We start from the raw sequence: 27712 nt of genomic DNA, 5'->3' as shown, positions 1-27712 counted from the left end.
CAGGCAAGAATGACTTCCTGTGGCGCTCTGTGGTGAATTTTGGGAGAATTAGTCTTTTACTGAAAGTGCTTAATTCAAAGGAAACAAAAATTCCAGCACTCACAGGTAAGTAAGTAATCTTCCTGTTTAGTAAGAAATCGTAAAAACTGATGACGGTTTCTAGCTGAAACACCACATTAAATAAGAAGGTAACTTATCTGTGAGTGACAGAGTTTTTGTTTTCTTTGATCATTGTCACTGCCGTGCAGCAAATACACTGTCTAAGATTTGGAGCTGTGCGGGCTACTTTTAATGATATCTTTCTTAATTCCAACAATGCTCGGCTGGAAGTTTTCATTTGATTTTCTTCCACTGCTGATTTGTGTAAACAGCTGGTAGTGCATTTGCTGCTTGTGAGCTGACCATAGTACTGAAGCAACAGGGTGATTTCTGTCTGATGTATGCTATATCATGCTGTATGTTAACACCTCTGCTGTTTAGTTGCCACTTCGTGCAGTAAAATTATCAACCGTGCTTTGCACTGTAAGGACAATGCTACTGGTTCTGCCAGTATTAACATATTTTAGCCTGAATTCTGTAAGATATATAGTTAAATATTATAAATATATTATAAATATATTATATATAATAGACAGGTTTTTTTCTATACTATTTTATACAGTTTTTATAGACTGAGCATGTTGTATAGACATGTTACTGTACATGTTACTCATGTTACTGTATTAAGTAGTTTTGTTGTGTATTTTGTATTTTTCAAAATCGGTAATTTAAAATGTACTTGTTTACATTTTGAGTGAAGTATTGAATTTGCTACAATACAAATCACATCTGTTACTAAGTAAAAAAATAAATAAAAAAGTTTTGACTAACGAAAACCAAAAGGAAGAAAGAAAAGAAATCACGCCTGGAACCACTGCAGTGGCAAATCAGCATCTAGGCTGCCTACCGGGCGCCAAGTCTTTCTGTAGGAGATTGAGAACGAGATGGAGGTGGATCAGGCGAGCAACGACGGTTCAGAGACCGTTTTAGTAGAAATGTTAGCTAAAACACCGAAGTCAATTGTTATTACGTGTTTACATTTGAATAGATGTTTATACATTTGTTTCTTTAATCAAAAACCATGTTTGGGATTTATAACCCCTAACGTCCTATTTCCACTACATAGAAGAGATCCCCCCCCTTTCCCCGTTTTACAGTTTTCTTTAATGTATCTAAGTAACTTTTACTTAAAGTAAGTTTTAAATGAACTACTTATTACTTGAGTCATTTTTTAAATAGGTAATTTCATTTGTACTTGAGTAATATTTCATCATAATTTTGGCACTTTTACTTGAGTACAATATATTAGTACTTTTTCCACCTCTGGAAACCGGAGCACCCGGAGGAAAGCCACGCAAACAGGGGAAGAACATGGAAACTCCAAACAGAAAGGCTCTGCCCGAACGCGGATTGAAGTCTGCCCTGATCAGAGATCGAACTCTGCGGTGCCAACTTGCTGTGAGGCAGAAGTGCTTACCACTGAGCCTCCGTGCTGCTTTTCTGTGAAAAGTTGGCCAACTGACTTTGTTCTGGCCTACCAAAATTACAATTTCTGCCTACGTCATCAGTCTGATAGCCGGTTAACGTAACTTGATTGCTCCCAGCAAGTTGACGTTGGGTTGCTTTTCTCCAAATAAAAATCAAGACTCAACTTTCTGAAAACAAACGGAAATACCTGCGTTCTTGCCAGACTGTCTGACAAGTGACGGCGGACGCAGTGTGTGTAAATGAATGCTCAGCCTGTCAGTGCCTGACTATATTGGCATTATGCACGGCCGTACTATCTTTACCTTGTATTAAATTGTCTAAAAAAGACACCAGCCTGCTACATTATAACCATACAGACCTTTACAAACAGACTCATTTGAAACTCAACATTCTTCCGTTCTTGGCTAAGACGGATGACATAGTGCTGCATAAATTAGCCAGCAGCTAGCGGGCATTTGAAGCAGCTTAATCCCAACAAAACACTACAGCATAACTTCGCCTGCATGCATGTTTAAAAAAAAAAAAAGAATATTTGAATCCCAAAATTTAAAATCGAATACCTACACATCGAACGAATATTCGGATCCAGCCCTAGACATAGCTTGCATACTGTACAGGTCTTATCCAGCTGGTTTTTGTCCTCTTCAGAGCTATTTCACAGGTCAATGGGTGACCAAAGCCATTGTTCTGAAATACCTTTCAAATGAATTATGTGGCACAGCTCTATTTAGCTTTATTTTTCATTTCCTTGGTGCCTCTTTTCATTAACGAGGAAGTGCTCAAGCACAGCCTAAACAGCGATAAGCATGCATTTAAAGTGGCCATGTTTAGCGATGTACAAACTGTACAAAACAAAGAAGGATCTTTGAAGTGAATGCTTTGTCATTAAAAGAAGAAGGCAATAGGAGATAACAGAGAAAGAGGGAGTTTGGGGAGAATGTGGGAGTCTGTTGTGGACTTGTTTGGGGGGGTTTGCTGTGTGTGGGCAGCGTCAGTGCGCTTTTGTTCCAGAGCAAAGCTGACCATACTGGCAGACAAACCTTTGGCTGGGCGGAGTGTCTGTCTCTGTCCTCTCAGTAGGGGCCACTGAGAGGAACGGCAGAGGAGAGGAAAAAAGGGCCTCTAAAAAATGGGGAGGGGGTGAAAGAAAAGAAGCTTGCATGGAAAAAAAGTTTGTGAGACACCCTGAGACTCACGTCAAAGACAGTGGCCACTTCAGTGTTGTCGGCCACAGAGGTTCCTTTGTGGCATGCTGTTGCTGGCGACGGCGGGAAGTACTCTAATTCTCACCCAGACAGACCAATAAGAGAGGCCCTCAGCTGTTTACAGTACAGTGGTCTCCGTCTCACATGGAAGAGGGCAATGAGAGCACTCGCCCTTTTGGGAAATCAGCGTATGTCGGCACGATAGTCATTCATCAGGCTGTCAATGAGTGTGAATTGCTTTCTGGTTAGACCAATCAAAGGTCTCGATCCACTGAGATAAGTGATTCTGAGTTTGCATGCTGTCCGCCTTAAGCACCACGAGGAGAATGTGGTTTGCTGCGTGAGGTTGCATTTGGTCCTGGGTAAATTATAGTTTGAATTCCAAAAAAAAACTCTGTCTGAATGTTTGTGTGTCACTAATATTGTTGTCCCTAATTCTCGTTTGTCCCAAAAAAGGCAAACCTTGCAGGAACTTGCGTCTCTACAGTTTGTTTGGTCCTCTCTATTAAAGGCAAATTTTGGTTATGGAGGGCAAGAATCTCCTGCAGGTCAAAACATTTGAACAAATCCAGTGAAGAGGATTTTAATTGCATTTGTGAACAATATTTCAAGAGGCTGCAGACACAGACTGTTTTGATTAGTCATTGAAGGATTTTTACATGTTTTTATAATAGCAATGGATGAAATTACTGTTGCTTGTAGTGATAGAACTACAGAGAAGGGTTCCCTGATTCGAACAATGTCAAAGAAACCAATTTCTAACGTGAAACAGCTTTATTCTGTGTTCTTAAAATTTTAAATCACCGGGTCTGTTTTGTTTCTGAAAGAAAGAGACCTCTGCGCATAGTTCAGCTCCCGGTACAAACCTCCTGAACGATGACCACAAAAGAATTATAACCGGGAGAGAAAGTGCCTGCGGTGGTGGCATTGCTCCGTCTTTAGTTATTGTTTTGATTGAGAGACCCCTAGCAGCAGAAAATGACATGTTGTATGTTTAAGTATCTTTGATTATTAAGATCGCAGACAGCAGATAAAAATAATAATGGGACAATCGGTCATAGCAGCCCTACTGTGGTTCTCAACTGTTTTTTCATCCCTTTTGTTTTTTTAAAGCTCACATGAATGACAAAACCCACCTTAACTTTGATATTTGCCTGAGCAAAACTTTAAAGGCATTGTCTGAATTTCAGATATAATCCTGAATGAAAAGACCTGCGTGATGGAGCTCCACTGCCTAAAGCCGTTCCCTACAGTGCCCACTGCTTTTGTTTGTAATTACTGTTTGATTAAGCATGCTGGGCAGCTCCCAGGGTCTGCTGGCTGGCCACTGATACATGGCTTTACACGGAATGTCTGCGGCCTCCTTCAATTAGAGCCAGGCCTTTGCCTTACTCTCTCGCCTTTTGCAGAAACAACTGCATTTAAAACCTTAGCAGCTGCTTCAATATGCAATAATAAAACATTTCCCACTTATGCCTGAACATCTACTCCTGCTTCAGCTGTGGCCAAATGCACTCCCTCTCTTGACATAAAGACAACACCATAATCTTAAAGGGCTTGTGAAGCCTTGTTATAGAGTTCTCTAAAGGCACTAGGGTTTTACGAGACAGAGGAGGACAGTTATTAGAGTGTGGGGAATCGAGGGGGAAGAAGGGAAGTAGACGGGGAGAAGAAGAGAGTATTACATTTGTAGGACCATTTAATCCTTGGCATTTTAAGTTTGCGAATCTGAAATCTTTGTTTTTGTGCGTATTTAGAGCACAGTGCTTGCTTGATGAGTAACATCACATCTGGACAAAAGATGTCGGATTTGATTGTGGTAGCGTTGTGGAGTTTGAAGGCAGATTGTTGTTGTAGGTTGTTTTTGAAGACCTAAATTGAAATCAGATTAAAAGAGCCAGACTTTGACAGTCAAGATTTATCATGCAGTTGTCGGAAGCTTCCCTGATACAGAAGTCACTTAAAGGAAGCTGGTTAACATAAGATCAATTCTATTCAGTTGGACTTGCAGTTTGCTTATTGACACTCAATTTCAGCAGATTTAAATGTTTTTAGAGTGTCATTGGGGAAAGCACCCTCATCCACCTTGTCAATTGCAATAAAATAAGCATGTAGGACAAGGAAGACACAGAACAACAATAAAATCCAGCTATCTCTACTATGAGGATATATTTAGCGCAGGCAGTTTAAGTCCGCAGTACAGGGGTATATATTCTCTAAGCCTGTCTAGCCTCAGACACAAAGTGACCTACGGTGGAGCAGACCACATTCACCACCCCACCCCCTTTCCCTCTCATCCTCCTCTCCCACCCTTTCTCCCTCCCTCGCACATAGACAACTTAAGTGTCTGTTTTGTCTGGTTGCCCTCTTATACGGCGCGCTTGTGCAAAAAATCTCTCGGCTCAAGTTTGGAGTAGTGGGTCAGAGGATGTTGGTCTTTGAAGAGTGCCAGACAAGAGGCTTTATTATGTATCATCCACTAAATAGTATTTCATTCATTAACACTCTCTTCCATAGAGATTAAGCCTCTTAAGAGGACTCTAGCCCTGTCAGCGCTGGGTAGTTTTAGGAAGTGTCTAGCTGCTAAGTGTTGTGTTTGCAGAGCAGATAAAGAAAGCCTTGCTACTTCAGTTTGCCTACATTTCCATTAATTTATGCTAGTTGTAAGCTAGCAGCTCTTTTTCTAATTTTACAAACTAGTATTGGTGTCTTACACCATCGTAAGTCTAGTTTCTAATGTTTCTAAAGTAACCTTTTTATTGTAGGTTATAACAACAAAAAGCTAATGTAATAATACCTTACATGATTTTACAGATATTTTATTTCACATCATAACAAGTGTACTAAAACTAGAACAATTAGCCATTTAATTTATTAGTTGTAAGGAGATTTTGTCATCTATGATATTACACTAAATACCTTTTTGGTTTTGTACTGTTGGTCAGCCAAAAAAAGACGTCATCATGGGCTCTGGGAACTTGTGATGTTTTGACGTTTTGCTATTTGCAGACATTCTAAAGCCCAAACAATTAATTGACAATTTGGTAGAATAATTGGTAGATTGTTGTACAAAGAGAATACTTGTTAGTTGCAGCCTTAATGTGCACTACTAAGTGAATATTTATTTAATTAATAAATGATTTTTATTTAATTATTTAGAAAAAAAAATGTAAAAATGAAGTCATAAATCTGAATATTGCTTGCTTTGTCTAACAGTCCAAAACTCAAAGATATTCAGCTGACAATTATATAAAACAGAGAAAAGCAGCACATTGTCAATTTCGAAAAGCTGAACCCTAAGAATGTTTGGCATTTTTTCTTGATACATTATGATAGTTTATTTATAAAGCATTTTACTTAATAAAAAAAGACATTATAACTGGTCTTTGCAATGATGTACTTCACACAAATAAACAAGTGTGTCTGCATCCAACATATTCTTAAATGACCCCTTTTTTGTCCTTTCCAATCCTCCTGGTATATGTAATGTGAGATTCAAGATGACCCTCATGCCAGCTGCTTCTCGTTCTCCAGTGTTCAACCACTCCCACAAATGAGGAAGCAACATAATATTTGTTTCTATCAGAGACGCCCCCTCTGTCCAATAAGTAATTGGCACGCTTTCTCCACTTCAAAGATGCCTGAAGGTGGGAGCTGGCCGAGGCTGATGAGTGAGGCTTTTGGTCTGGTTATTGCCTGGACAGTAGGGGGGTTAGGGGTGATGTGTTTGGGCTTTCACCACATGCTGACTCAACATGATTCAGCTCGGCTGACCTTATGACCCCTCCTGGCTGCCGAGCTGCAGTTTTGGCATACGGGTGTTTGTGCTAAGATAGGCTGCACTGTACTTGTGTCGCAGTGTCCACCATTACCCATAACAATGTGGTAGTAGTTTTGTCTGAGCCAGTCATGCACATACATCCTTTGTTTGTTTATTTGTAGTACTGTTAGGTTACTGTACTAACAGGGAAGTAAACTCTGTACCTCAGTTTAGATTTGTAAACCCTAACAAGCCTTAAAAATAGGACCACCAGTACCAATGAGTCGACAGTTTCACACAGTTTCTGGGCTATACTTCTAAAGCTAATGATTACTTTCACTATTAGATTGATTAATCTGTTGATTATGTTTTCAATTCAATGATTGTTTGGTTTGCCAAAAAAAGGTTATAGAAAAGAAATTGTGATAAACGTCGCCTTTTCCCATGGTGATGTCTTTTAAATGTCCTGTTCTGCCCAAACAACAGTCCAAAACCCAAAGATATTTGTTTCCAACAATATAAAAGCAGCAAATCCTCACATTGGAGAAGCTGTAACCAGAGGATGTTTTTGATTCATTAACTTACTTAAACGATTAATGAGTTAATACAAGTCTATAAAGTAACTTAATGTCTGCCTCACACAGTCTCACTTCTCTGGTTTATTGGAGAGTTAATCATAGTTGAGCCATCCAGGATCATTGCACGAACAGATGTGAATTTCCTTTTTAATGGTTTATTTTAGGTTTGAAATGATCCTCTTTTTCTAAATAGGTACAAAGGGAATATCAGGTGATTGAGTGAAAAAGACAGGGCTATGCAATTCACTAAGTGAATGAACAGTAATGGATTCAGAAAACCAGGTCCTGATATCTGCCTTTTTTAAAGTCCCCGTCTACATTTTGCCGAATCCCAGGACGCTCGTTATGAACTGTTACCCTCACCTTTCCATGCAATCAATATTTTCATCAAAAGTGTCTGGTTGAAGCAAATGTAAATATTCACCTGCAAGTCATCTGAATTTGACCAGATGTTTTTAACAATTTGGGTACAGTAGTGGCAAGAAGACCAGTGAAGAACACATAAAGTTATAGAGGAAGATCATTTCTATTTGCTTGGTTTCAGCCAAATTTGGTCATGTTTTGTTCTCATTGACAACTGTTTCTCTGGTTTGACAAACAAGAGAGAATGAGCTTTGTAGGCGGGGTTAAGAATAGAGATGTCACCCTCCTGTGGCCCCTATTTTTGTCCAGCATGGATGAGATTGACGCAGCTATACAGGTTGTTGGTTAACTTACTAAAACAACAGTGGGTTGCCCGGCAACCTCACCATGACAAACGGACTCCTTGAAGTTATTGCTCCTGGCCAAGAAATAGCCCAACACAAAACTCCACGTGAAAACACAACCTGTTATTTTTATGCGAGCCGTTGTTTGGTTTTAAAGGAGAATTCCGGCCAATTTTTACTTTCAATTGAAAAATAAAACCCAACCCAAATCGGTGCAGGCAACAGGGAGCAGCTGCAGCTACGAGCTTCCACTGAGCTAAAACGGCAGTTGTTGGGGCAAGTTTTAGAGTGCCTTTGGGCCTCTTAACAGAAACTAAATACAATTAAAATGTTTGTGCAACATGAACAGGGCGCATATTAGTATGTACTATTTATATATATATATATATATATATATATATATATATATATATATATATATCACGTAAAGACCATGTTCATGCTGCACAGAAATTTTAATTGCATTTAATTAAGATTAAGATCAAAATTGGCCAGAATTCTCCTTTAATAACTAAGATGTAACCTGTTTATTTTTTGAGCTTTAGAGATGTACTTTTTTTTTAACTTTTGCATAGAGCAGTTTCCAGTGTAGTTTCATATTTAACGGTATCAGTGGTATTAATCATCACAGCTAACTCTAGACTGGAAAGCCAACAAATGCATTTCACAAAATGTATATAAGCATATTTCTTTGACTGATGTGATGGGAAATATTCGTCATCCACTGCTTTTTGCTAACAACCCAAACAAAAAAAGCTAACATGGATAGGACATTATGCTGAATAATTAAGTGAAACTAAACAGTATTTTTGTCTGATAATAGCATTATAGCTTTCTCTTATTTATTTTTTAAATATTTTAAATGGATTATACCAAGTGGAATAAGATGGATATCACATCTTGTAATAAGTTTAATTGATTTTCCTAATGTACACCAGAGCTTATTTACAAATAGGAAGGAAACTTCTGTAAGTAGAGAAATTAATACTAAGATGGAAAAGTTGAAAAAGTTCTGTTTCATTCACATTATTCCAAATACAGTTGCTTCCACAAATGTTTTGATTTAGAGGCAACTCTGCACCAAGAAAACTATTCCTTATACTTTTTTTGCTTTCTGATATCTTGTTATTTCCTTCAGTTTTCACCACTTAAGCATTTCAAGGTCTTTGAATCTTGTTTAAACACCAAAACTTCTGTCCCATGTCTCTTTTGCAGCATTGAGGGTACCAGCTTTCAGCATTCTGGTGGGCCCAGCGGCCCCGCAGCGACAAGCCCCTATGCTCTTTATTTGGCATGTAGCCTAGAGGTGTCAGAAATACCGACACGCTTTCACGTGACGGAGACGTTGCCAGCCTTTTTCCCCCCTTTCTTAAGCCCAGCATTCTGCCTGCCCAGCCAGGTATTGTAGGGCCCCGTGAAGGCCCTGTGAATAGTGTCAAACTTGATAGTTCTCATTTTGCTTCCTGTACATGGCAGAAGAAAAAGTGCCCACCGAGTGGGTTTTCCTTTTGTGATGGCCCTCTCTAGTCTTCCTGGGAACACACCACATTCCAGCCCAATCATTCTCTTTGTGAATCCGGGTATTGTGGGTGAGTCTGTTATGCCAATAACCCTCCTAGCTTTCAGTGTAATGCATGCAAGTATCATAGAAGTCTAGACTCGTATTTTTGCAAACAATGCCAGATAATGAGCAGAGTGTTTTCAGTGATTTGGCAGAGCTTTTGTTTTGACACATCCTCCCTCATTCATGAAGAACCTTTTGTGCTCATCCACGCCTAAGATGTGATTTAAGGTCTGCTACATCTGGACAAATTATTGCGGCAGTTTACCATACATGGGCCTCATGTGTCAGTTATGGTTTATGTAACGTACATGCGCGTAACCATAGTCTGGCCTGCTAATCCCAAGGGTATAATTTCTAATGCGTCTCGGAGAGGGATTTTCATGCATATATCCCCCAGAACACACCAGACCCCAGGACTGTTGAATGTTTCTGACTGCAAATTTGATTTACCTCTACTCAAACGGTCCTTTTTGTACATGATCTTTTCCCCCTCCAAAAGTGTTATGGTTCACTGTGTACAAAGTATTTGAATTCTTTAGTTCAAACTCTCCAGGAAGTTTTTCTTACCGCTCAAGTACAGATTTTTTTTAACATTATCCATTATAAATAAAAAATTAGATCCTGCAGAAAGCAATGTTTCAAAACATTTTTGATCACCTGCTGCAGCTCCAAGATGAGCACCCCTTTCATTTGATTGCTCTCTCACACTGTCCTGTGTGTTATTGTGTCATGAACTGTCCAGTATTACCGCCTTCGGGTGAGGAGAACATGTTTTCCTCCTCTCTGTGACAAGAAGGAATTGTTAAGGTTAAGTAGATAGGGCAGCCGGAAATAATTACCAAGCACTTGTGAAGTCCCCCCCCCCCCTCTTTGTTCGTCTTTTCCCTTTCATTTTAACAATCTTTTCAATGTGCAGATCTTGTTTATGATTAAATTCAGTCTGGTTTGCCTCTGAGCATGGCAAAAGAGCTTTCAGTGAAACAAGCGGTAGTTTAGCAGTTGGACCTGTAATTTACTAGGCTTAAATAGCAGTGGAAGCTCCTTTGCCAAAGGAAAGGCGGGCTTTTGTGTAGAGTTCATGCAAAACGACCCCCTTACTACAAATCAACTGGCAGATGACAGACAATGATGAAAATTTGATTCTTTGAAGTTGTAATGGCCATTGAAATGTGTAAAATTCTTGTATTGAAAGGAGAGCGCCCTGGAAAGCCCTCAGTCTTGGGTGGCTGGTGCCTGCGTGCTGGGAGGTTGGTCTGTGTTTTGTCGCAGACTTCCCATTGCTTGTTTGCTAATTCCCTGAAGAATTGGACCAGATCCTTGATAGGAGCTTGAAGGGGCTCCGGTTGCTCAGGAATATGCATTTTGTACGCCCAAAGGCCCCTCCTCCTCCTCTTGTTGCATTGGCCTACTTTCTGATGGTCTGGAATAAATCATCTCAAGTATTAGGCATTAATTTCATCCACCTTGATGCAAGACAGTATGAATAACAGCATAAAGATGGCTATTATGTCATATTGGTTCTCTGAATCCAGTATCAACCCTTTCACATATGGAATATATGTTTCTTATCTTGGGTTTCAGTTATACTAAAATTGTAAACACATTTAAAGCCTAAAAAACAAAAAAATGTGAACTTCTGAGAGGAATACTCAGCCCATTGAACACTGTAACACTAGCAACACTCTGACAGGTTAAAACAAAGCACAGGAAAATATTTGTACTATACTAGTATATTTACTTGTATTTGTAGTTGCAACAGTTGTGTTAGCAGTGAGAAAAATCAAAAAAACAATGGAAAATACAATCCAAGCTCTTAGTGTATTTTAAAGTACCTATAAAAAGTGTTCACTCCTTGGAAGGTGTATTAGAGCTGTTTTTGACCCCGAGATTTATATCCACTTTAAAAGTGAATATAAATCTCTACAGATTGATGTGAAGTACAAAAATACAAAGTACTTTTTTTATAGCCACTAAACATTTTCCTACCTCCATTTTTCTACACTGAGAACCCGTTGCCAGAGCTTCACGTTGTGTTTTGTAACACCTGCAAGCTAACTGTCAGATGACCTTTCTCAACAAACACGCACATATATCTTTGCGTGAACTCTTTGTAGAGGAAGAGAAAGACATCAGTCACAAAGTCAAATGAAAGTCTGAATGGTTCTGAAAGAGCGGCGGCTGCTCTGCACCCAAAAACATGTCAATTTGTCATTTTCATACACATAGTAGCAAAAATTGGATGCTTTAACTGCTTTTTGTTTTTGTTTTGACTGCGTGAGTTCCAATTTTATTGCTTACAAAGGGGTGGTAAATCATTTACCTAATATACATTTTATAATAATTCATTATTCTCTGTAGTGTTAATGATCTTTACTGGACAATAATAACTATTTGCATAGTACCTTTAAAAACTTTTACAAAGTGCTTTGACAGAAAAAACAAAATCCCATCACACAAATCATTACACATATACACATCATTGCAATAGTGAAAATAGAGGATGGGGTGGCTTTAAAGGACAAAAACGATAATAAATGAAGTTGACAGGGTGAATAGCCGAATTATTAGTATTACTTAGTTTTTATTCAGTCCTTTGCCTGCATGTTTGCCAATCCGAAGCTGGACTCCCATGGCATCAGCCTGAACGTGTTCGTAGGATTAAGTGCAGTCAGATGAGGTCACACTTGGTTCTAGGTCCTTTCTATTCCCATCAGCTCTGTTACTGACAGTCGGGTGTTCTTTGTTCCGGTCTGTCCCTCAGGACATCACCAGTCTGACAGGAGTCCCAGAGGAGCACATCAAAACACGCAAGGTTCAGATCTTTGTTCCCACCAAAACGGCCATGCAGTCAGGAGTCAACAGCACCAAGAAGTGGAAGATGGACTTTGACACCAGAGAGCGCTGGGAGAACCCGCTGATGGGCTGGGCCTCAACGTAAGAATTACCTGCACCTGCCAACTTCTACATTTTCATCATACTTTTACCAAATTGTTTTTGTTATCAAGTCAAGTTTAGTTATGTTGCCCAAACTCTCAAATTAGCCTCAACACCTTTTACAAACTGCAACTTACAACATCCTCTATCCTTAGACCTTTCTGTAGAAAGTTTGTGCATTTGCCTCCAAATATGTCCTCTGTGTGCTTACCAGCTCTTTCTGCCTTTCAGGGCGGATCCCTTATCCAACATGGTGCTCTCCTTCTCCTCCAAAGAAGATGCCATTGCTTTCGCTGAGAAAAATGGTGAAATTTATTTACACATTTTCCAATATTTTACATGGAAAAGCATGCCTTTTGTATAAAACAAAATATGACAGGGAATGCAGTGTCTTCACTTATAATTGCTAATCGATTCAGTTTTAAAAACGACACACACTATAATGACACACACACGCACACGCACCCCCTTGGAGTTCTAACACAATCAATCAGTGAAAAGATCAGACTGTTAGCCAGACAGTAAATTTAAATTTAAGGAGATTTTAAGGTTCTTTAAATAAAAAATAGTTGTATTGGTAGTACTGTAAGAAGTAGTTAGTAGGAGGTTTGTGAAGTTAATAACAAGTTTTTTTTAGAGGGATTTGGTTGGTGCAGGAGACTACATCATGCATCATCTTTTATCCATTTTATAATTTATATACAAATACTGTATATATATAAAAACAGTCAAGCTTACATTATTGGTTATAAAAATGATATGCATAATGCAATATAAGAATATTTACAATGTATTTGTGTAAATTAATGCATAAATGTACAATTAGAAATGAGAAGAAATTCATTTTTGGAAACCAGGTATGTGATTCTGGAAATCAGTCTATCTTTTAACCCTCTAAATGCTGACGTTTATTCTCAGGAAAGATACATCCTTAAGAAGATTATTGAAGAAACTCTATTCTTTTTGCCAGAGACTAGCAGAGACCATCATACTCTTAAAAAATATTGACAATATTTTTTTTTTTCACAGCTTATTAAATCTTTCAAACCAGCATTGACATCAGGTGATGGTGATAAAATACCTTTATTGCAATGAAGATGTCTGATGACAGCGTGTGGGCCTCACAAGAAATCAAGTGACAAAACTTTAAGAGAATAATTTGGATGGACTAACCAGATCATAAGACCATTCCAAACAGTCTTGCTTTAGGAAAAGTTTGATCAGTCGATGGAGTTGAACAGAAAGTTCACTTTGTCGCAGAGAACTGAACCATCTGGGAAAGTTTGTTGAAACTAAGCAAAGGAAACTGGCTTACTCTGTTTACTGCACCATGAAAGTGATTAGGGCAGTTCTGACTACACACAGCCTGTTGATGTCTTCAAAACACCTCATTGTGTTTGGAACTCATCCAAAGTGAATATACGCGACGTTCTCGACCCCATCACTTACCGTGATGTTTTTCTTTCAGGTTGGAGCTACGATATCACAGAGAAGAGGAGCTCAAAGCCCCGGGTGAAATCCTACGGAGCAAACTTCTCCTGGGACAAGAGGACCAGGCGGTCTGCTAAGTAAACTGAAGACACCCATCTGTTAGTTGGCTTGACCTCAGTTTGTCCCACAGCAGATCTGTATCATTATTGTCAATAAATTCATAATTATATACGTGTAAACCAAACTTTTGGGTCATTATTGCTTTATTTGTCAAACATTCACCTCATTACTGACTAACGCAGTCTACCAAATTAATGAAGTGTTTGTTCTCTGAGTCGAGTTGAGCAACAGCAAATCAAAGGAGAACGTATTACAATTAGAACGTGTTTAAACACAGGGTTAAATATATCTGGAGGACAACACCAGTAAGTGCTTGTTTCCATCCTGTCACCTGATTTGTTTAGAGCGGCATAACTGGAATTTTAAATTGGAACTTGCAACAAATTCTTTACATTTTTTGTCATTAACCTAAAATGTTATCCGTCACTACTTTTTTTTTAACCTGCAACATTTAACATTTTGACTTCTTTGGTATTGCTGGAACTATAATGCCTGTGGCTAACAATTACTTTCACCATCGATTTAATCTGCTGATTATTTTCTTAAATAATGTATTGTTTGGTCTATAAATTGTCAATAAGTAGGAAAAAAGTTTCATAAAGCCCAACATGACATCTTCAAATTAGTTATGTTTTCTGACCAACAGTCAAAACTCCAATTTATTCAGTTTTAATGTCACGTATGACAAAGAAAAGCAGCAAATCCTCATAAGCAAGAAGCTAAAACTAAGGAATGTTTGGCATTTTGCTTAAGAAAAATCAAATCTTTGCCAATTATCTTCTGCCACTCAACTGATGCTAAAACATCTTTTCTGGACTTCTACATTATACCATCAAATGAAATAAAAAATATAAAAAGTTAATCTAAGCTCTATTGGTCAGGTCAGGTTCAAAGTGACTCCAACCAATCTGATTCACATACAGTATTCCAGGTTTATTGCCAAATTCCTAATGGTGAAGAAAATAGTAAGATTTGTAATACAGGATATTGCATCTGTTTTATATATGAAGCACATACTGATTTCCATTCTCGGTTTGAAACAGAAGACACCTTTCAATTTAGCCTAAAAACTAAATTTGTCAGTATAAGAAGAAAAGTTAACTATGGTATGTTCCTCTCCCTATTGACATAAAGTTGAGATCTTTGGGAAAGCCATAAATTCTTTGAAATACCCAGCTATTCACACATGGCAGTGTACTTGCTGCCAGCGCTTGTTTATGGTCTTTGTGTTCAGTAAACAGTGGTGTTACTCTGCGCCGAGTCCCAAACTGCGTGACTGAACTGATATTCACACACCAATCATGGGCGCCTAATTGGTATAGTCCTTTGTTAATTAACGCACTGCATTGCAAAGCTTTCACAGACTTGCGCTCGCTATTTATTTTGTTCTGTCACTCAGCACATCAAAAGCGCCGATTTGATATTAGTGTAATGGTCCATTTGAATGGCAAGACATGAATGACAGCATGTGTTGCTTTTCCCTTTGAAACCCCTTCGGAGAGAAGCAGTGGGGAAAAAAAAAACGCTCTTGGCACAACTTTGTATCATAAAAGTTGAAAGCATTCCGCCCGTCTTGGCCTATAAGCACAATCATGTATGTGGAATGAGATCGGCGGCACAGTGGCACGCAAACATCAGCGATACAACTGCTCTGGTCAGTCAGGACATTAACATTGGCTTACAGTGTTAAGCACTACACACAGTCCTAATAGTTTAATAGCCATAGAAGCAATGTGATCCAGTGTTGGCCAGGGAATTAGACAAGATTTCATGTCTAATTTATTTGTAATAAATTCAGTATCACATATGTAAAGGGGTCACTTCATATGAATCAAAAATGTGAAAATTGTGCCATCATACCATCATTTCATTTGCCTAGTTTTAGATCTGTCTCTGACATTTCTGCTGTCACCCCAATACTATGAAGGTGGACGTCATCGTGGTGCTCACACTTATTTCAACAAATAAACAGCATCATCTCCAGAATCAGTGTCAATGTTACTTTGGATAATCCACAGACGTCGCTAGGCAAGGCAAGGCAAGGCAAGGCAAGGCAGCTTTATTTGTATAGCACATTTCAGCACACTTTCAGCAACAGGGCAATTCAAAGTGCTTTACACAAAATCAGTTAAACAGATAAAACCAAGTACAAACAGTTAAAAATCATAAGCATTAAAACCAATAAAACTCTGAATAGACAGTTTAAAACAAAATAGAAAAATTAGGCACATAAAACACAAGAATAAAAGTTACAGTGCAGCAGAAGAAATATAAAGAAATGAGCAGTCATTTAAAGAAAGGCAGCATCAAAAAGAAAGGTCTTCAGCCTTGATTTAAAAGAACTGAGAGTAGCAGCGGATCTGCAGGTTTCTGGGAGTTATTCCAGATATGAGGAGCATAGAAACGAAAGCTGCTTACCTGTTTAGTTCTGACTCTGGGGACAGAAAGTAACCTGTCAGATGACCTGAGAGGTCTGGGGGGGTCATAGTGTAGTAGCAGATCAAAATGTATTTTGGACCTAAACCGTTAAGGGATTTATAAAATAGCAAGAGTACTTTGAAATCAATTTGAGACACAGGAAGCCAGTGTAAAGACTTCAGAACTGGAGTGATGTGATCCGTCTCTTGGTCTTAAGCAGCAGCGTTCTGAATCAGCTGCAACTGTCTGATTGATTTTTTAGCTATGAGAAGTTTTCAGTTGTCTACCAAAACAAAGTCCCAACAAAAGCAAAAGTTGTTCTGTGGACCATCCAGAGAAAGGTTTCAGACCACATGTGCAAGAGCTAATAGTTTGTGAAGGTAGAGTGCAACATGAAGAGCAGCACATGATCCAACTAAGTATCAGGAATTCAGAGTTCTGGACAGTTTAATCGTGAGTGTAACTACAGCCTACTGTGACTTACAGAACTTCTTCCCAAAAGATGTTGCTGCTGCATTTCTTTATTTTTTAAATGTAATTTTTCTACACTGTGAACCCCACCAACAATATCCTGTAAACTTGCAATAAATTGACTACGTAAAAAGTGGATTGTACGTAACCTGCCAGCTAATCAACACATGTGAACAAGACTAAAGAAGACAGTTAATTCATGTTTGACATATTTGCAATTGACACATAGATTGCACATACATGGGTGCAACTTACACTGTAGCATACACTGTAATGACACCTGCTCGTTATAACAGTGTTTTCAGTCACTAACTGTGCCAGAAGTGCTTTATTGTTTCGTTGGTTAAGTAATAATTGGCCCCACCAGCTGGAAGATACCATAAAATAAAACTCTGCAGCGGGTGATGCTGGAGAAAACCACAAGCTGTGTCACTTCATTCACTCATGCGTTCAGATTTTTATAGTGCTGGCAGTGAAATGTGGCTCACAGACGCTAAATGTTTCTGCAAAAAGTCACTTAAAAACCAAAAAAAGGAAAAACCACATAGTAAGCAAAGGGATTGAAGCATAACAATGGTATTTTCTATTAGGGAAAAAAATCCTTATCGGTCATGAATTGTTTTTATTTTCTGTCCTCAAGAGAGTTCAGCCTACTGTCATTAAAAAAATACAAGCCAAAAGCATGCAGGCCATTATCGAGCTGTGCGTCCTGCTTTGCCTCGGCAGCTGGACAGAAGACCTGATGTGAAAGTTTGAACCTGTGCCAAGAAGTTATTTGTTAATAGAGCTTCTCTAAATAACACACACACACCTTCACTCACGCATACCGCTCACTGGCCCACAATGACCCAATGATCACTGCTGTCTGTGGTCGCTCACTACTGTGAACTCCCCAACCCTGACGATGAGGCACGCAACCCTCGTCTGCAGCCAAAAACCTGCTTCCGTGTGTGTGTGTGTGTGTGTGTGTGTGTGTGTGTGTGTGTGTGTGTTTTGTTTTCAGCTCGCTGTGTGGATCGCTTGTTTTGAAGGGCACAGATCACAGATTAATGACTTCTAGTTATCTAAACAAAAGCTCGTAGCAAGCAATGCTGAAAAGAACATGTTTACCCAAAGTGTACTGTTTACTATAATTGCATCATTTATTATCCTCTGTACAGTGAGACAACAAAAACAGCAAAGCCATATAAACCTTTCAGATTTTAATGTAAGGTATTTTTTATTTTATTTTTATTTCATAGACTGAAATTTCTCCAAAACTAATCACAGTGAGCTTAAAGGGTCAATACGATGATTGAATTATGCTTTTTTTTTTTTTAACCAGAACAGATTTTACCATAGTGTTTACTGGTACCATTTACTTTAATATCTTTGGATGCACAAAGGACTGCTTTACGGCTTTTTGAATGAATTTTGCATCATTGCGATGATGTATCTAACTTGATAGGTATTTCATTTAATTAGATAAAAAGTAACATACACACTGGTTATTTTATCAAACATTTTCTCAATAGATTTTCCAGAAACTTGTCACTGGATACATTAATATAATAGTCAGTATAACCATGATATTTCCCACCCCTTAGTGGTGTCAATCCATGAGGATTTCATTTGCTACATTCACTTCTTCGATTTTTCCTGACATTAAAGGTCATTTAAAAAATGAATAAACAACTTTTATTGGACAATGTGAGCAGTTTTTTTTTTTAAGAACAGTTTCTACTGTTGGCAGTGGTCCGGATTATCCTGCAAAATTGGGACATTGTTTATGAAAGAGATTAAAGAGATATTCATTAAGAATTTTAAAAGTTTTATGATGGTGTGGGCACAATAAAACAAAATTCCGTTCACCTCCACTGTATTGGAGAAACCTCAGAGACAGATCCCTCAAATCCTGGGCTAACAAAAAATAAAACAAAACAATCTGCATGGCTAGATATGAAAGAAAGTCAGAAAAAAAAATAACATCTTCGATATTTGTACAAAAAAAGACCAAAGCCAACATATTAGTTCATCTCTTAAATGAAACATGTCACCTTGTGCAACAGTGTGGCTCATTGATGGGTTTTTAATAGTGTCTACAGCACTGAGGGTTAAGATATGTTAGGCTTCGGCTACTTAAAATAGAACCAGACTTATCCTTAAAAGTGGATATATTCCAATAGATTAGGTTTCCAACCATGTGCAAAGAGTCTCACCAAAAACTAGCTGAAAGTATTTGAGGCATGCTGCTGGATTTCAGCGCTGCTCTTTTCAAAGGAACACTGTTAGATGGCGCGACTTCCCCCTTTGCTTCTCAGGTCTCGGGCCGAAGAAAGGTTGGGGTTAGGAAGGCCCTCTCCTGGGACTGAAGGCATCCACAGCATAACACACCCGTGTTCCGCTATTTATCCACTGCTGTATTCATCTTTTCTGTTTTCCCATTCACACCGCTATCAGGTTGGATGTGACACCATACCCATCAGAAGGTCAGGATAACCCCCACCAAACACAAACACACCATAGAGTTGTCTTCCTGAAAGAGATCAAAGATGCTATCGGTCAGTAAAGAAGACAAAAGGATTAGCTGAGATGGTTAAAGTAGCTCAGTTAGTGTGCTGATCCCTCAACGTCTGTTTCAGCAGTCCTCTGACTTCAAGAAAAATTCCATTGCTGAATGTTGTTGAACATCTCGGTAATGGGTGAAACAGACCAAAAGTTGACAGACAAGTTAAATTTAGTATTCTCAGGCATAAATCACTTTAAAGCAGAATTTTTAGTGCGATTTCTGCCCCACATGTCTTTTTGGAGGACTTTGGGTCGATTACGAATTGAATTTATGTCGACACTAATCTCCTTGTTGCCAAATTAAAGGCAAGGTTTTTTTTTTTTTTTTTTTTTTTTTTTTTTAAATGTCTGGAAAAGTAATTCATTTTGCAAGTGTTTAAAGTTGTCTGGCACATGGCGGGTGACGATGAATTGTCCCTCAAAGAGTTAATTGATGGAGAGGAGAAATCCTTCAGGGAGGGAAAAGTTCAGTTTGGTACCTCCCTGTCCTGTTTGAAGGAGATGTGAGTTGGCAGTGCAGGAGAGGCTTGAAGATTAATGTTGCAAAAGGGGGCTCTGACAGCCTCTCCGCTGGTTGCGGTTCTCTTGGGTGGCCCGATTGGTCTTGGATGTCACTTTTGCTACTTAATCTTGTGTATGTGAACCAGGCAGATTCAGAGGGTCTGGGGGTGGGGGTGGCGAATGCAAAATATCACTCCTTTAACTTTCAACCGCTCATCTCTGTTTATTTTGTCCAGGTTAAAAAAAAAAAGAAGCCCTATAAGTATTCAATTCAATTTTCAAATTTTGATTCTTTATTGTGCTAGCTTCATTCATAACTAATTTTACAGTTGTGGTTTGTTATTCATTTTTGTTAAGGACGTTGTTAATGACTGTTTCAAGCATAATTCAATTATATAAGTTTTAAGGATTTTATGGAACTAAATTGCTTGTTTGCTAATTAGTGGTTGAGATCTTCTTCATAAGTATAGGAAGCAATACCAATCTGTGACTAGAAAGTGGCATATAAAAAGACTCAAGTATAATACAAATACCTCAAAATTATACTTAAGTATAGTACTGAGTAAATATACTTAGTTACATTCCACCACTGGTAGTGATAGTGATGCCCCGTGTGAGTGTTTTACAGTGGCGTTATGTATTATGTTATTGTATCATTATTAGTGATGTTGAGGTTGAGGTTTACATTTACATTTAGTATTCTTTTTCCCACTTAAATCCCACTATTGGTCTGAATTTAGGGGAAATGTGTATAAATTGATTTACAAAACATGAAGAATAGTATTTGATGGAATGATGCAGCCAATTGGGTTTGAGTATTTCAATAAGTGTGGAGTAATTTGATTTCTTTCAACCTTAAAGCTACAAGAAGGGGAAATTAAAGGCCTTGAAAACTTGTTTTCTCTTGTTTTTGCCAATTGTTTTCACATCAAGGACCCTTAAACTGACAGAAATTAGACCACCGCCCCCCATTTACAAGATTTGCTTGTAAATAAGTTTGCTTTTCAGGTTATTAAAGAACATGTATGAAACCTATGACCAAAATAGCTTGATTTTGTTATTGTTTTACATATGGATGGATTTATAGTGAAAATAATGTATTCCCCTTTTTGCTGATGACGCCCTGGAACCCCCTGAAAGGACCGCTGGGAACCACTGTATTAGAGGATGTTTAGTCTCAATCCTCATAACAACAGCAAACTGAAAGGAAGCAGAGCCAAAAACCTTTAGGAACTGATGTCATGTGGAGACTTTACTATACATTTGCTTTAAAGGCTGGGGTTTATTTTGTCCTACTTCATCTGTTTTTTTTAAAATAACTAATACGTATGATAAAACTCTGTGGGCTTTATTGCTGTGGATTTTTCTTTACATTAGGTCAAAATGAAATGTTTTAAATTAATGAATTGCCCCTAAATTTTCACAACCGTTGACAGAAGGCTACACTGAGATTTCTTTGGGAATAAATTTGTTAAAAACTAAAGGAGGCAGGGATCAGGTTAGTCAACATTGTATGGTAAAAACACTGCATACCATTGGTTACAGTATAAGTACTGTATGTAGAAAGACACTCGAACGGCCAGTTGACCAATTGTTCAGCAAGCTCCTTCCAGCTAACCTCTCTAAGCCAATCTAAACTGGTCTCTTACTTGACCTTTCTGACATTTAACCCTAATCCTCAACACCTTAAACCCTATTTCTGGCTTTAGCTCTAAGCTTATTCCCACTATCTAACCCGGGCTTGTGTCTTCAGCCTGCAGAGCTGAATCATCTCAGCCCCATGCTGTGCACCTTCTCCTGTTTCTATTTTTCACTCAGATCTTATTTGTGAATGACTTTGCAGTTTCCTGCCTGAGTCAGGATGCGTTCTGTCATCGCTGTAAGGGCGACATTAAATTTGCACTCAACCAAATATGGCTCCCGGCAGTGATCAAACTGCTCCGTGCCAAAACTTTGGTAAAACACAGGTGTTCTCTCTCTGCGCAGCAACCGTGTTTACTAGATTGTTCCTGTGAAAGACTCACTTTTTCTCCTTTTTTTGCTTTCACACGGAACATTTGTTTTTTGAGAGCTGCAAGCTGCCCACATAGTGTCGTCACTGGAACTGCTTTCCCCGTAAACTGTTTGGATTCAATGAGCTAATCCACCTACGGTGTTTGGCCTGGTGCCATGCAGCACACCAAACAGACAATAATGTATAAAAAGCCAAATTTATAGGCAACAATTAAATATTTACTAAGTAATAGCAACTGATTAATCACCCGTGGCTTCTTATGAAACATTCCCGGTGTCAGCTCGTTATGGGAGTTAGCAGAGGCCAAGGCCCAAAAGAACTATGATTAAAGACAGTGATTAAAGTCAATGCTACTTGTGTTCATGTAAAAAATATTGTCATTCAGGGCAAAACTCTTACTTAGCATCAGCTGGTCTCATGTCAACATTGACTTTTCAGCCAGATCAGCCCATCCTCCTGCTGGTACTTCACATTGATATTCATTTTAAGCTAGCATCTGCACATCAGTATGGCCTCACCACCTTGTCAGAGTGCAACCAAACCACAACTGTACTCTGCACATGTTCATCCGACTCTCCTGCTGAGAGAGGTCAGAACCCTCCTCTCGGTTATTCTGTTTTTCAGAGCTGTGACAGTAAATTCTACAAAGTCCGCAAAAAGGATGGTCAAAGCGCCATGCCTGTCCTTCTTCAAAGAGTTATGACAAAAGAGAATCACTAGTAAAAAGTGAAAAGTCTGATAGCTATCAGTGGGACGGGGACTCTAGTGAACAGAGCGCTGAGTCTAGACCACTCGAGACGGGCATGTTAAGGTCACACTCATAAAAATCCCCTTAGACATGGGCTCCTTATAGGCCTGGAGGGGACGAGCCGGAGCAAGAATCACCTGCACAGATGGGTCAGGAGCTGCTCCGCTGCAAGCTGCTACTGGGACCCCATCACACGGCCTGAGACAGCAATAGGTTTCATGAGCGGCACGTCGTGAATCAGTCTCAGCGTCAAATAACTAACAGTAGACTAAACCAGGCTGTGTACGGTAGGTATGCAGAGGCCAGGGCAGTTATCTTCAAAACAGGGACTGCAACGTGACAGAGGTGTCATCATCAGAGGGATTTAAAACGGAGAAGAAGAATTACCCGAGGAGGAAGAACATAAATCTGTAACTGGATTGGACAGTCTTGAAAAGAAGATTTTTAAATAATCTTCTTCTTAAAAATGCAACAGATCCTTTAGTGGCCACCACTAATTGACCTCTTGAAGGAATGCAACGCCTTCTCCTTGACTGACATTTGCTTTTAGCGGCTCCTGTGGGATGGGGCGGTGAGCTGGTGGAAGGCGATAGCGGGGGAGATCCTCTGGAGATAAACCGCCATGCCCCCTGTCCCTCAGACAACAAAGAAAGTGAGTGATGTTTGTCTGAAAACCAAGAGCCGTGATCCCTCTTGTTTTGATGTGTGGGCCACCTGGGATGCGGGTCTCCATCAGCACTCGGGCCAAGGAGAGAGGAAGAGAAACAGGACTCACACAGATCTCGTCCCCAGGACAAACAATCTGAGTGACAAGCCTGCTGGAATCTCACGGAAGTCACCCAACAGATGAGGCATCCAAACAGAAAAAACAAGAGGCGTTTACGTGGCCACAAAGGGCCGGAGTAGAATTGCACAGCGGGATTTCCTCAATTTTTGGAAGACAAAAGTTTAGGTCCTTTAGTATCCAAACATATGCAAGAAACCTATGAGGATCATATTCATTTCATCTAAAACTTACTAGTGTGTCATTTTATGCCAGTTTATACTGCAACAATTCAGAGGCAATTGTTGCACCCACTAGTCCATTTATTTGAGAACTATACAAGTTAGATAAAAGTCAATTTTCTACATACAAAATATATGACACCCCATAAAATATGATGCACTGTTATAGATTAAACTACCCATCAGAATATTGCGTAGTTTAAATTAACTGACTAAACCAGCTACAACATAAAATACTGCATACACAAAAATAGTTCAATAATATAACTCTTCGGTACTACAGCGAAAAGGAAGATTTTTACTTTGTTGGAGTAATTGTGCCTTGAGGTATTGTTACTTCTACAAACTGTATATTTCTTCCACCACTGTTCAAAGGCAGAAATCGTCGGTCAGTTTATTTGTTGAGAGATCAACAAGTCGATCAAAGCCCAGCTGCTTTTTTTTACTGCAGTGATCATCCAGATGTGGTAAACTATATGTTATTGTTTAATTAATATGTTTTCTTTACTCAAATGGAGGACCAGAAGTAGAAAACAGATGTTCTACAGCACATAAAAAGACTTCGGTCATTGTCATCTGTGAAACTTCACATCCTCTAAGATTTATCTGTTGTGCATAAGTTGCAGTGGGAGGGTTTCAGACTTGGTGAATCCTTGTTGATCCTGATTTACAAATCTGAGGCAGTGAATGAAGGTAGAAGTTTAAGCAGGCCAAATCTGAAATAGACACCCTTGTGAGGGTTTATGCATTCTAACATTAAGAAAAATCTAATGTAAAATGATGAGTAGAACTGAGCTACGTCCCATCCTAGACTAGTATTAATAAGGCCTTCCTTGTCCAAATAAGATTGACAGGGAAAAATGACTGTAGCAGCTGTCCAATATCCTCAATTTCCACTTCTGATTATTATTATTATTTTTTTTAGATATAGTTAAACAAATATAATATACTCATGATAAATATATACACACATGTATATATGTATCATGTACACCCACATTATATATATACAAAGAACTCTGCAGGGACAAGTATAGTGACTCATAAAGCACCATAAAGGAAAAATCCAATTGAATATTAATTAGTGGTAATAATGGTTGTGGCACGTTGCTGCAAAGTGCGCTCACTCCCTGCTTGGCAGGGGTGTAACTCGTTAAGATTCTATCAGGTTTGAGCTGTTCATTAGTTTTAGAGCTCAGCCACAAACCTGCAGGATCACATGCAAGACAGGAGGGATTCCTGCGCCTCAACATTCAGCGCCAGGGACGTCAGCTCTGAGGAATCTCCTGCTGCACATCTGAAAACACAAAGCTGGTTAAAATAAAAATCAAACGCCTGTGGGTTACTTGCAAATCACTGAATATTTTTGTTTTGCCAAAGTAAAACAAAAAGTGAAGCTGTTTTTTTATTTTGAAGAAAAAGTCCATATCAGGCAGGTTTCTAATACATTCGACCAATTTATTTCCTGGATTTTGCTCAGTTACTGAAAGCACTATACATGTTTTGAGCTTCTGTGAATGTTTTTTTTTTTTTTTTACAATTGGCATTATTGTCTAATAACCTTTAGATTCTACAAAAGTAGATTCATGTAAATTTAAAATAATCAAATACCCTCATCTTGGCTCAAGAGCGATGTCCTAACCATGTGGTGCTCCTTTACTGTTTCACACCAATATGGTTTGGCCATTTATCCTGTCTACTAGTTCATCAAATTAAAATAAAATTGACATGTGACGTTGACACAAACTGCACAACTTGGCTCTCACACCTTTGCATTTACTGTCAATTTAAATAATTAAAAATATGTAGAGTGATGCGAGTCAGAATGTCAAAGCGCTGCACATTTTGTGACTCTTTAAAAAAAACATCATCTCACGTATCTGGAAATGATTATTTGGTCCAGGGAACATATCCTCACTAGCTTACATCATGTCAATGCATTTCCGTCATTTGTGTTTGTTTTTCAAAGGGGTGTGTGTGTGTGTGTGTGTGTGTGTGTGAGAGAGTCGTGAAGACAGGAGAGTGTTGAAACAAAGAGGAAACACCTCTAATGAACCCAGAGGTCCTGTCTGATAACACACTCACACACACACACACACACACACACACACACACACACACACACACACACACACACACACACACACACACACACACCTTGAATGCCTGTAGCTTAAATCTCTGTGCTGTGTCACTGCTCGAGGATCCCGAGGAGGGGAGCAGCCCTCTCACTGTGAAGGGGCCGGGAATGTGGGGTGTCCTGAGTGGAGCATCGGCTGTTGGAGGAAGAGCAGGGGTACGAGGCCCAGATGGATGTCAGGGCAACATCTGTTCCACCTCCTAGCAGGGTCTTATCAGCAGAAATGCTGCCACACACACTGGACACGAGAAGGGAGCAGACAGAGAGAAAAGAGCATTCTTTGCAGAGTTTAAGAAAACATGCATTTTGTTTGTCTTGTAAACGAAAGTTAGGTTCCCTGTCAGGTCGCGGATTTGCATTTCACTAAGCTCACAGGGTTAATTTTGTTGTGTGTGACTGCATGTGTTTATACTTCTGGTAATGTATGTGGCACATTTCTGCCCCTTGATACCATATCAAACGTCAAAATATATACAAATACAATGAATCGTTTTTACATGAATGCTTCCCAAACAAAGAGGCCAATGCAATTTTAAGCTCTGTCACTTAAATAAAATGCTTTGCTTCTTATAATCACTGCATTCTGTTACAAGGTTTTGTCAAATTAAAAGAATAAAAAAATTCACAGTATTGGTTAATGCAATTTCACTCATTTGTAGTATGCACAGCTAAAACTCCAGCTGTTTGGATGCACACATATTTACTTTAGATCGGTTTCCTAAAATCGGCCATGTATTTTTAATTACATTATTGCAGAATATTTTGTTTTGTTGATATTTGACTTCTGTGCAACATCTATTGATATTGGCAATCACTGCTGTTCTTTTTTTTCTTCTGTTTTTTACCTCGACTGATCAACAGATGGTACTTGAAATACAGATAGCAGGTAATACTTGATGCTTTGAGGGGAGAAAAGTGAACAGAAGTAGAAACACTCAGGCAGCTACTTCCCTGTTCTCGAAGTTGTAATGAAAAAGATATGTAAGGATATTTACAACTTAAAATTGAATATAAAACCTACAGGGCTTCATTCAATCTGTGGTTGGTCTACTTCCCACACTGTAAGACCATAAGGGTTCATTTTCAGCCCATGTTTAAATCCAATCCACACTCGGTGGAAGATTTCCGGTGATCTTACTGACTGTAATGTGTTTGCTCTGTTCACACTGTAACCAAGCTGTTAATGCAAAGAAGACTAGTAACGGCATGAATGCAGCAGAGCTCTTTGTGTCAGAAAATCGAAACCAAAACGACAAATGATAAATAAACTATGCTGGAAGCTGAAGCTTTGCACGTTGAGAGAAAAGTCTCTGGTAAGTGCTTTTGTGTGGTGTCTTGCTCGGTCATTCTTTACATGCAACCTCTTAAAAGCGTTATCTGGCATTTCTGCATGTTTCACCCTTTTGTTACGTATCGCACCTTCACTTTATATGACTGCCAACAATTAGGCTTGCCATAGTTTGTTTGTGTTTTTCCTCCCTTCCAGGCAGCCATTAATTACCATTAATTTGAGTGAATTATTAAAAAAAATCGACTTGCAGAGGCTTGAGATACTGTATCCATCACAGTAAACATCACGTCCCTGTTACTGTTGCTTGGTAATGTACAGACCGATTAAAAAGGCTGGACGGCATTACCACACAACAATAATATAACTTTGCTGCTTCTTATCTGTGGGCCACACTGAAGGTCGGCTGCCAACAAGGACGAGGAAGAACTTAACAGGAGAGCCAGACACCAGCAATTAAACAGGTAGAGCAGGTAAAGATTTGGTGTGGGAGGAGGACTGCATCTTTTTCAGCAGAATAAAATCAACTGTGCAGACAGAAAGAGATTGAGGAGGAGTGGAAGAGAGAGAGGTCTCACGGTCTTTCTCTTTTTTTCTCCCGGGAGGGCTGCTTCGCTGAGGTCCTGGCCTCTTCCCTTCTCCTGGGCATCCTGGATGCCCATGCTGAGGGAGGGCTGCTTTGGCGTGACCAAAGGGAAGCAGAGCGAGTAAGAGAAAGACAAGAGAGATGGAGAGAACCTGAGAGAGAGAAAAA

At 39.1% G+C, this 27712-nt stretch overlaps 2 protein-coding genes across 3 annotated transcripts in view; one reads left to right on the top strand and one right to left on the bottom strand.

Moving 5' to 3' along the window:
* Positions 1 to 13950, top strand: part of ndufs4 (NADH:ubiquinone oxidoreductase subunit S4) — a 19699-nt gene extending 5749 nt beyond the window's left edge. Inside the window, exons 3-5 of the mRNA XM_032516278.1 lie at positions 12103 to 12275; positions 12507 to 12580; positions 13744 to 13950. Coding sequence (XP_032372169.1) covers positions 12103 to 12275; positions 12507 to 12580; positions 13744 to 13847 — 351 coding nt within the window. The 3' untranslated portion in view covers positions 13848 to 13950. The remainder of the gene's footprint in view (positions 1 to 12102; positions 12276 to 12506; positions 12581 to 13743) is intronic.
* Positions 13951 to 26250: 12300 nt separating this feature from the next.
* The window catches only part of arl15a (ADP-ribosylation factor-like 15a), a 118969-nt gene continuing 117507 nt past the window's right edge, over positions 26251 to 27712 (bottom strand). For both annotated transcript variants that reach the window (XM_032515385.1, XM_032515384.1), the window contains exon 6: positions 26251 to 27696. In XM_032515385.1, coding sequence (XP_032371276.1) covers positions 27533 to 27696 — 164 coding nt within the window. In that variant the 3' untranslated portion in view covers positions 26251 to 27532. The remainder of the gene's footprint in view (positions 27697 to 27712) is intronic.

This window comes from Etheostoma spectabile, chromosome 5 (genome assembly GCF_008692095.1).
Source record: "Etheostoma spectabile isolate EspeVRDwgs_2016 chromosome 5, UIUC_Espe_1.0, whole genome shotgun sequence".
Lineage (NCBI taxonomy): Eukaryota > Metazoa > Chordata > Actinopteri > Perciformes > Percidae > Etheostoma > Etheostoma spectabile.
This window is presented reverse-complemented; position numbering and strand designations above follow the sequence as displayed.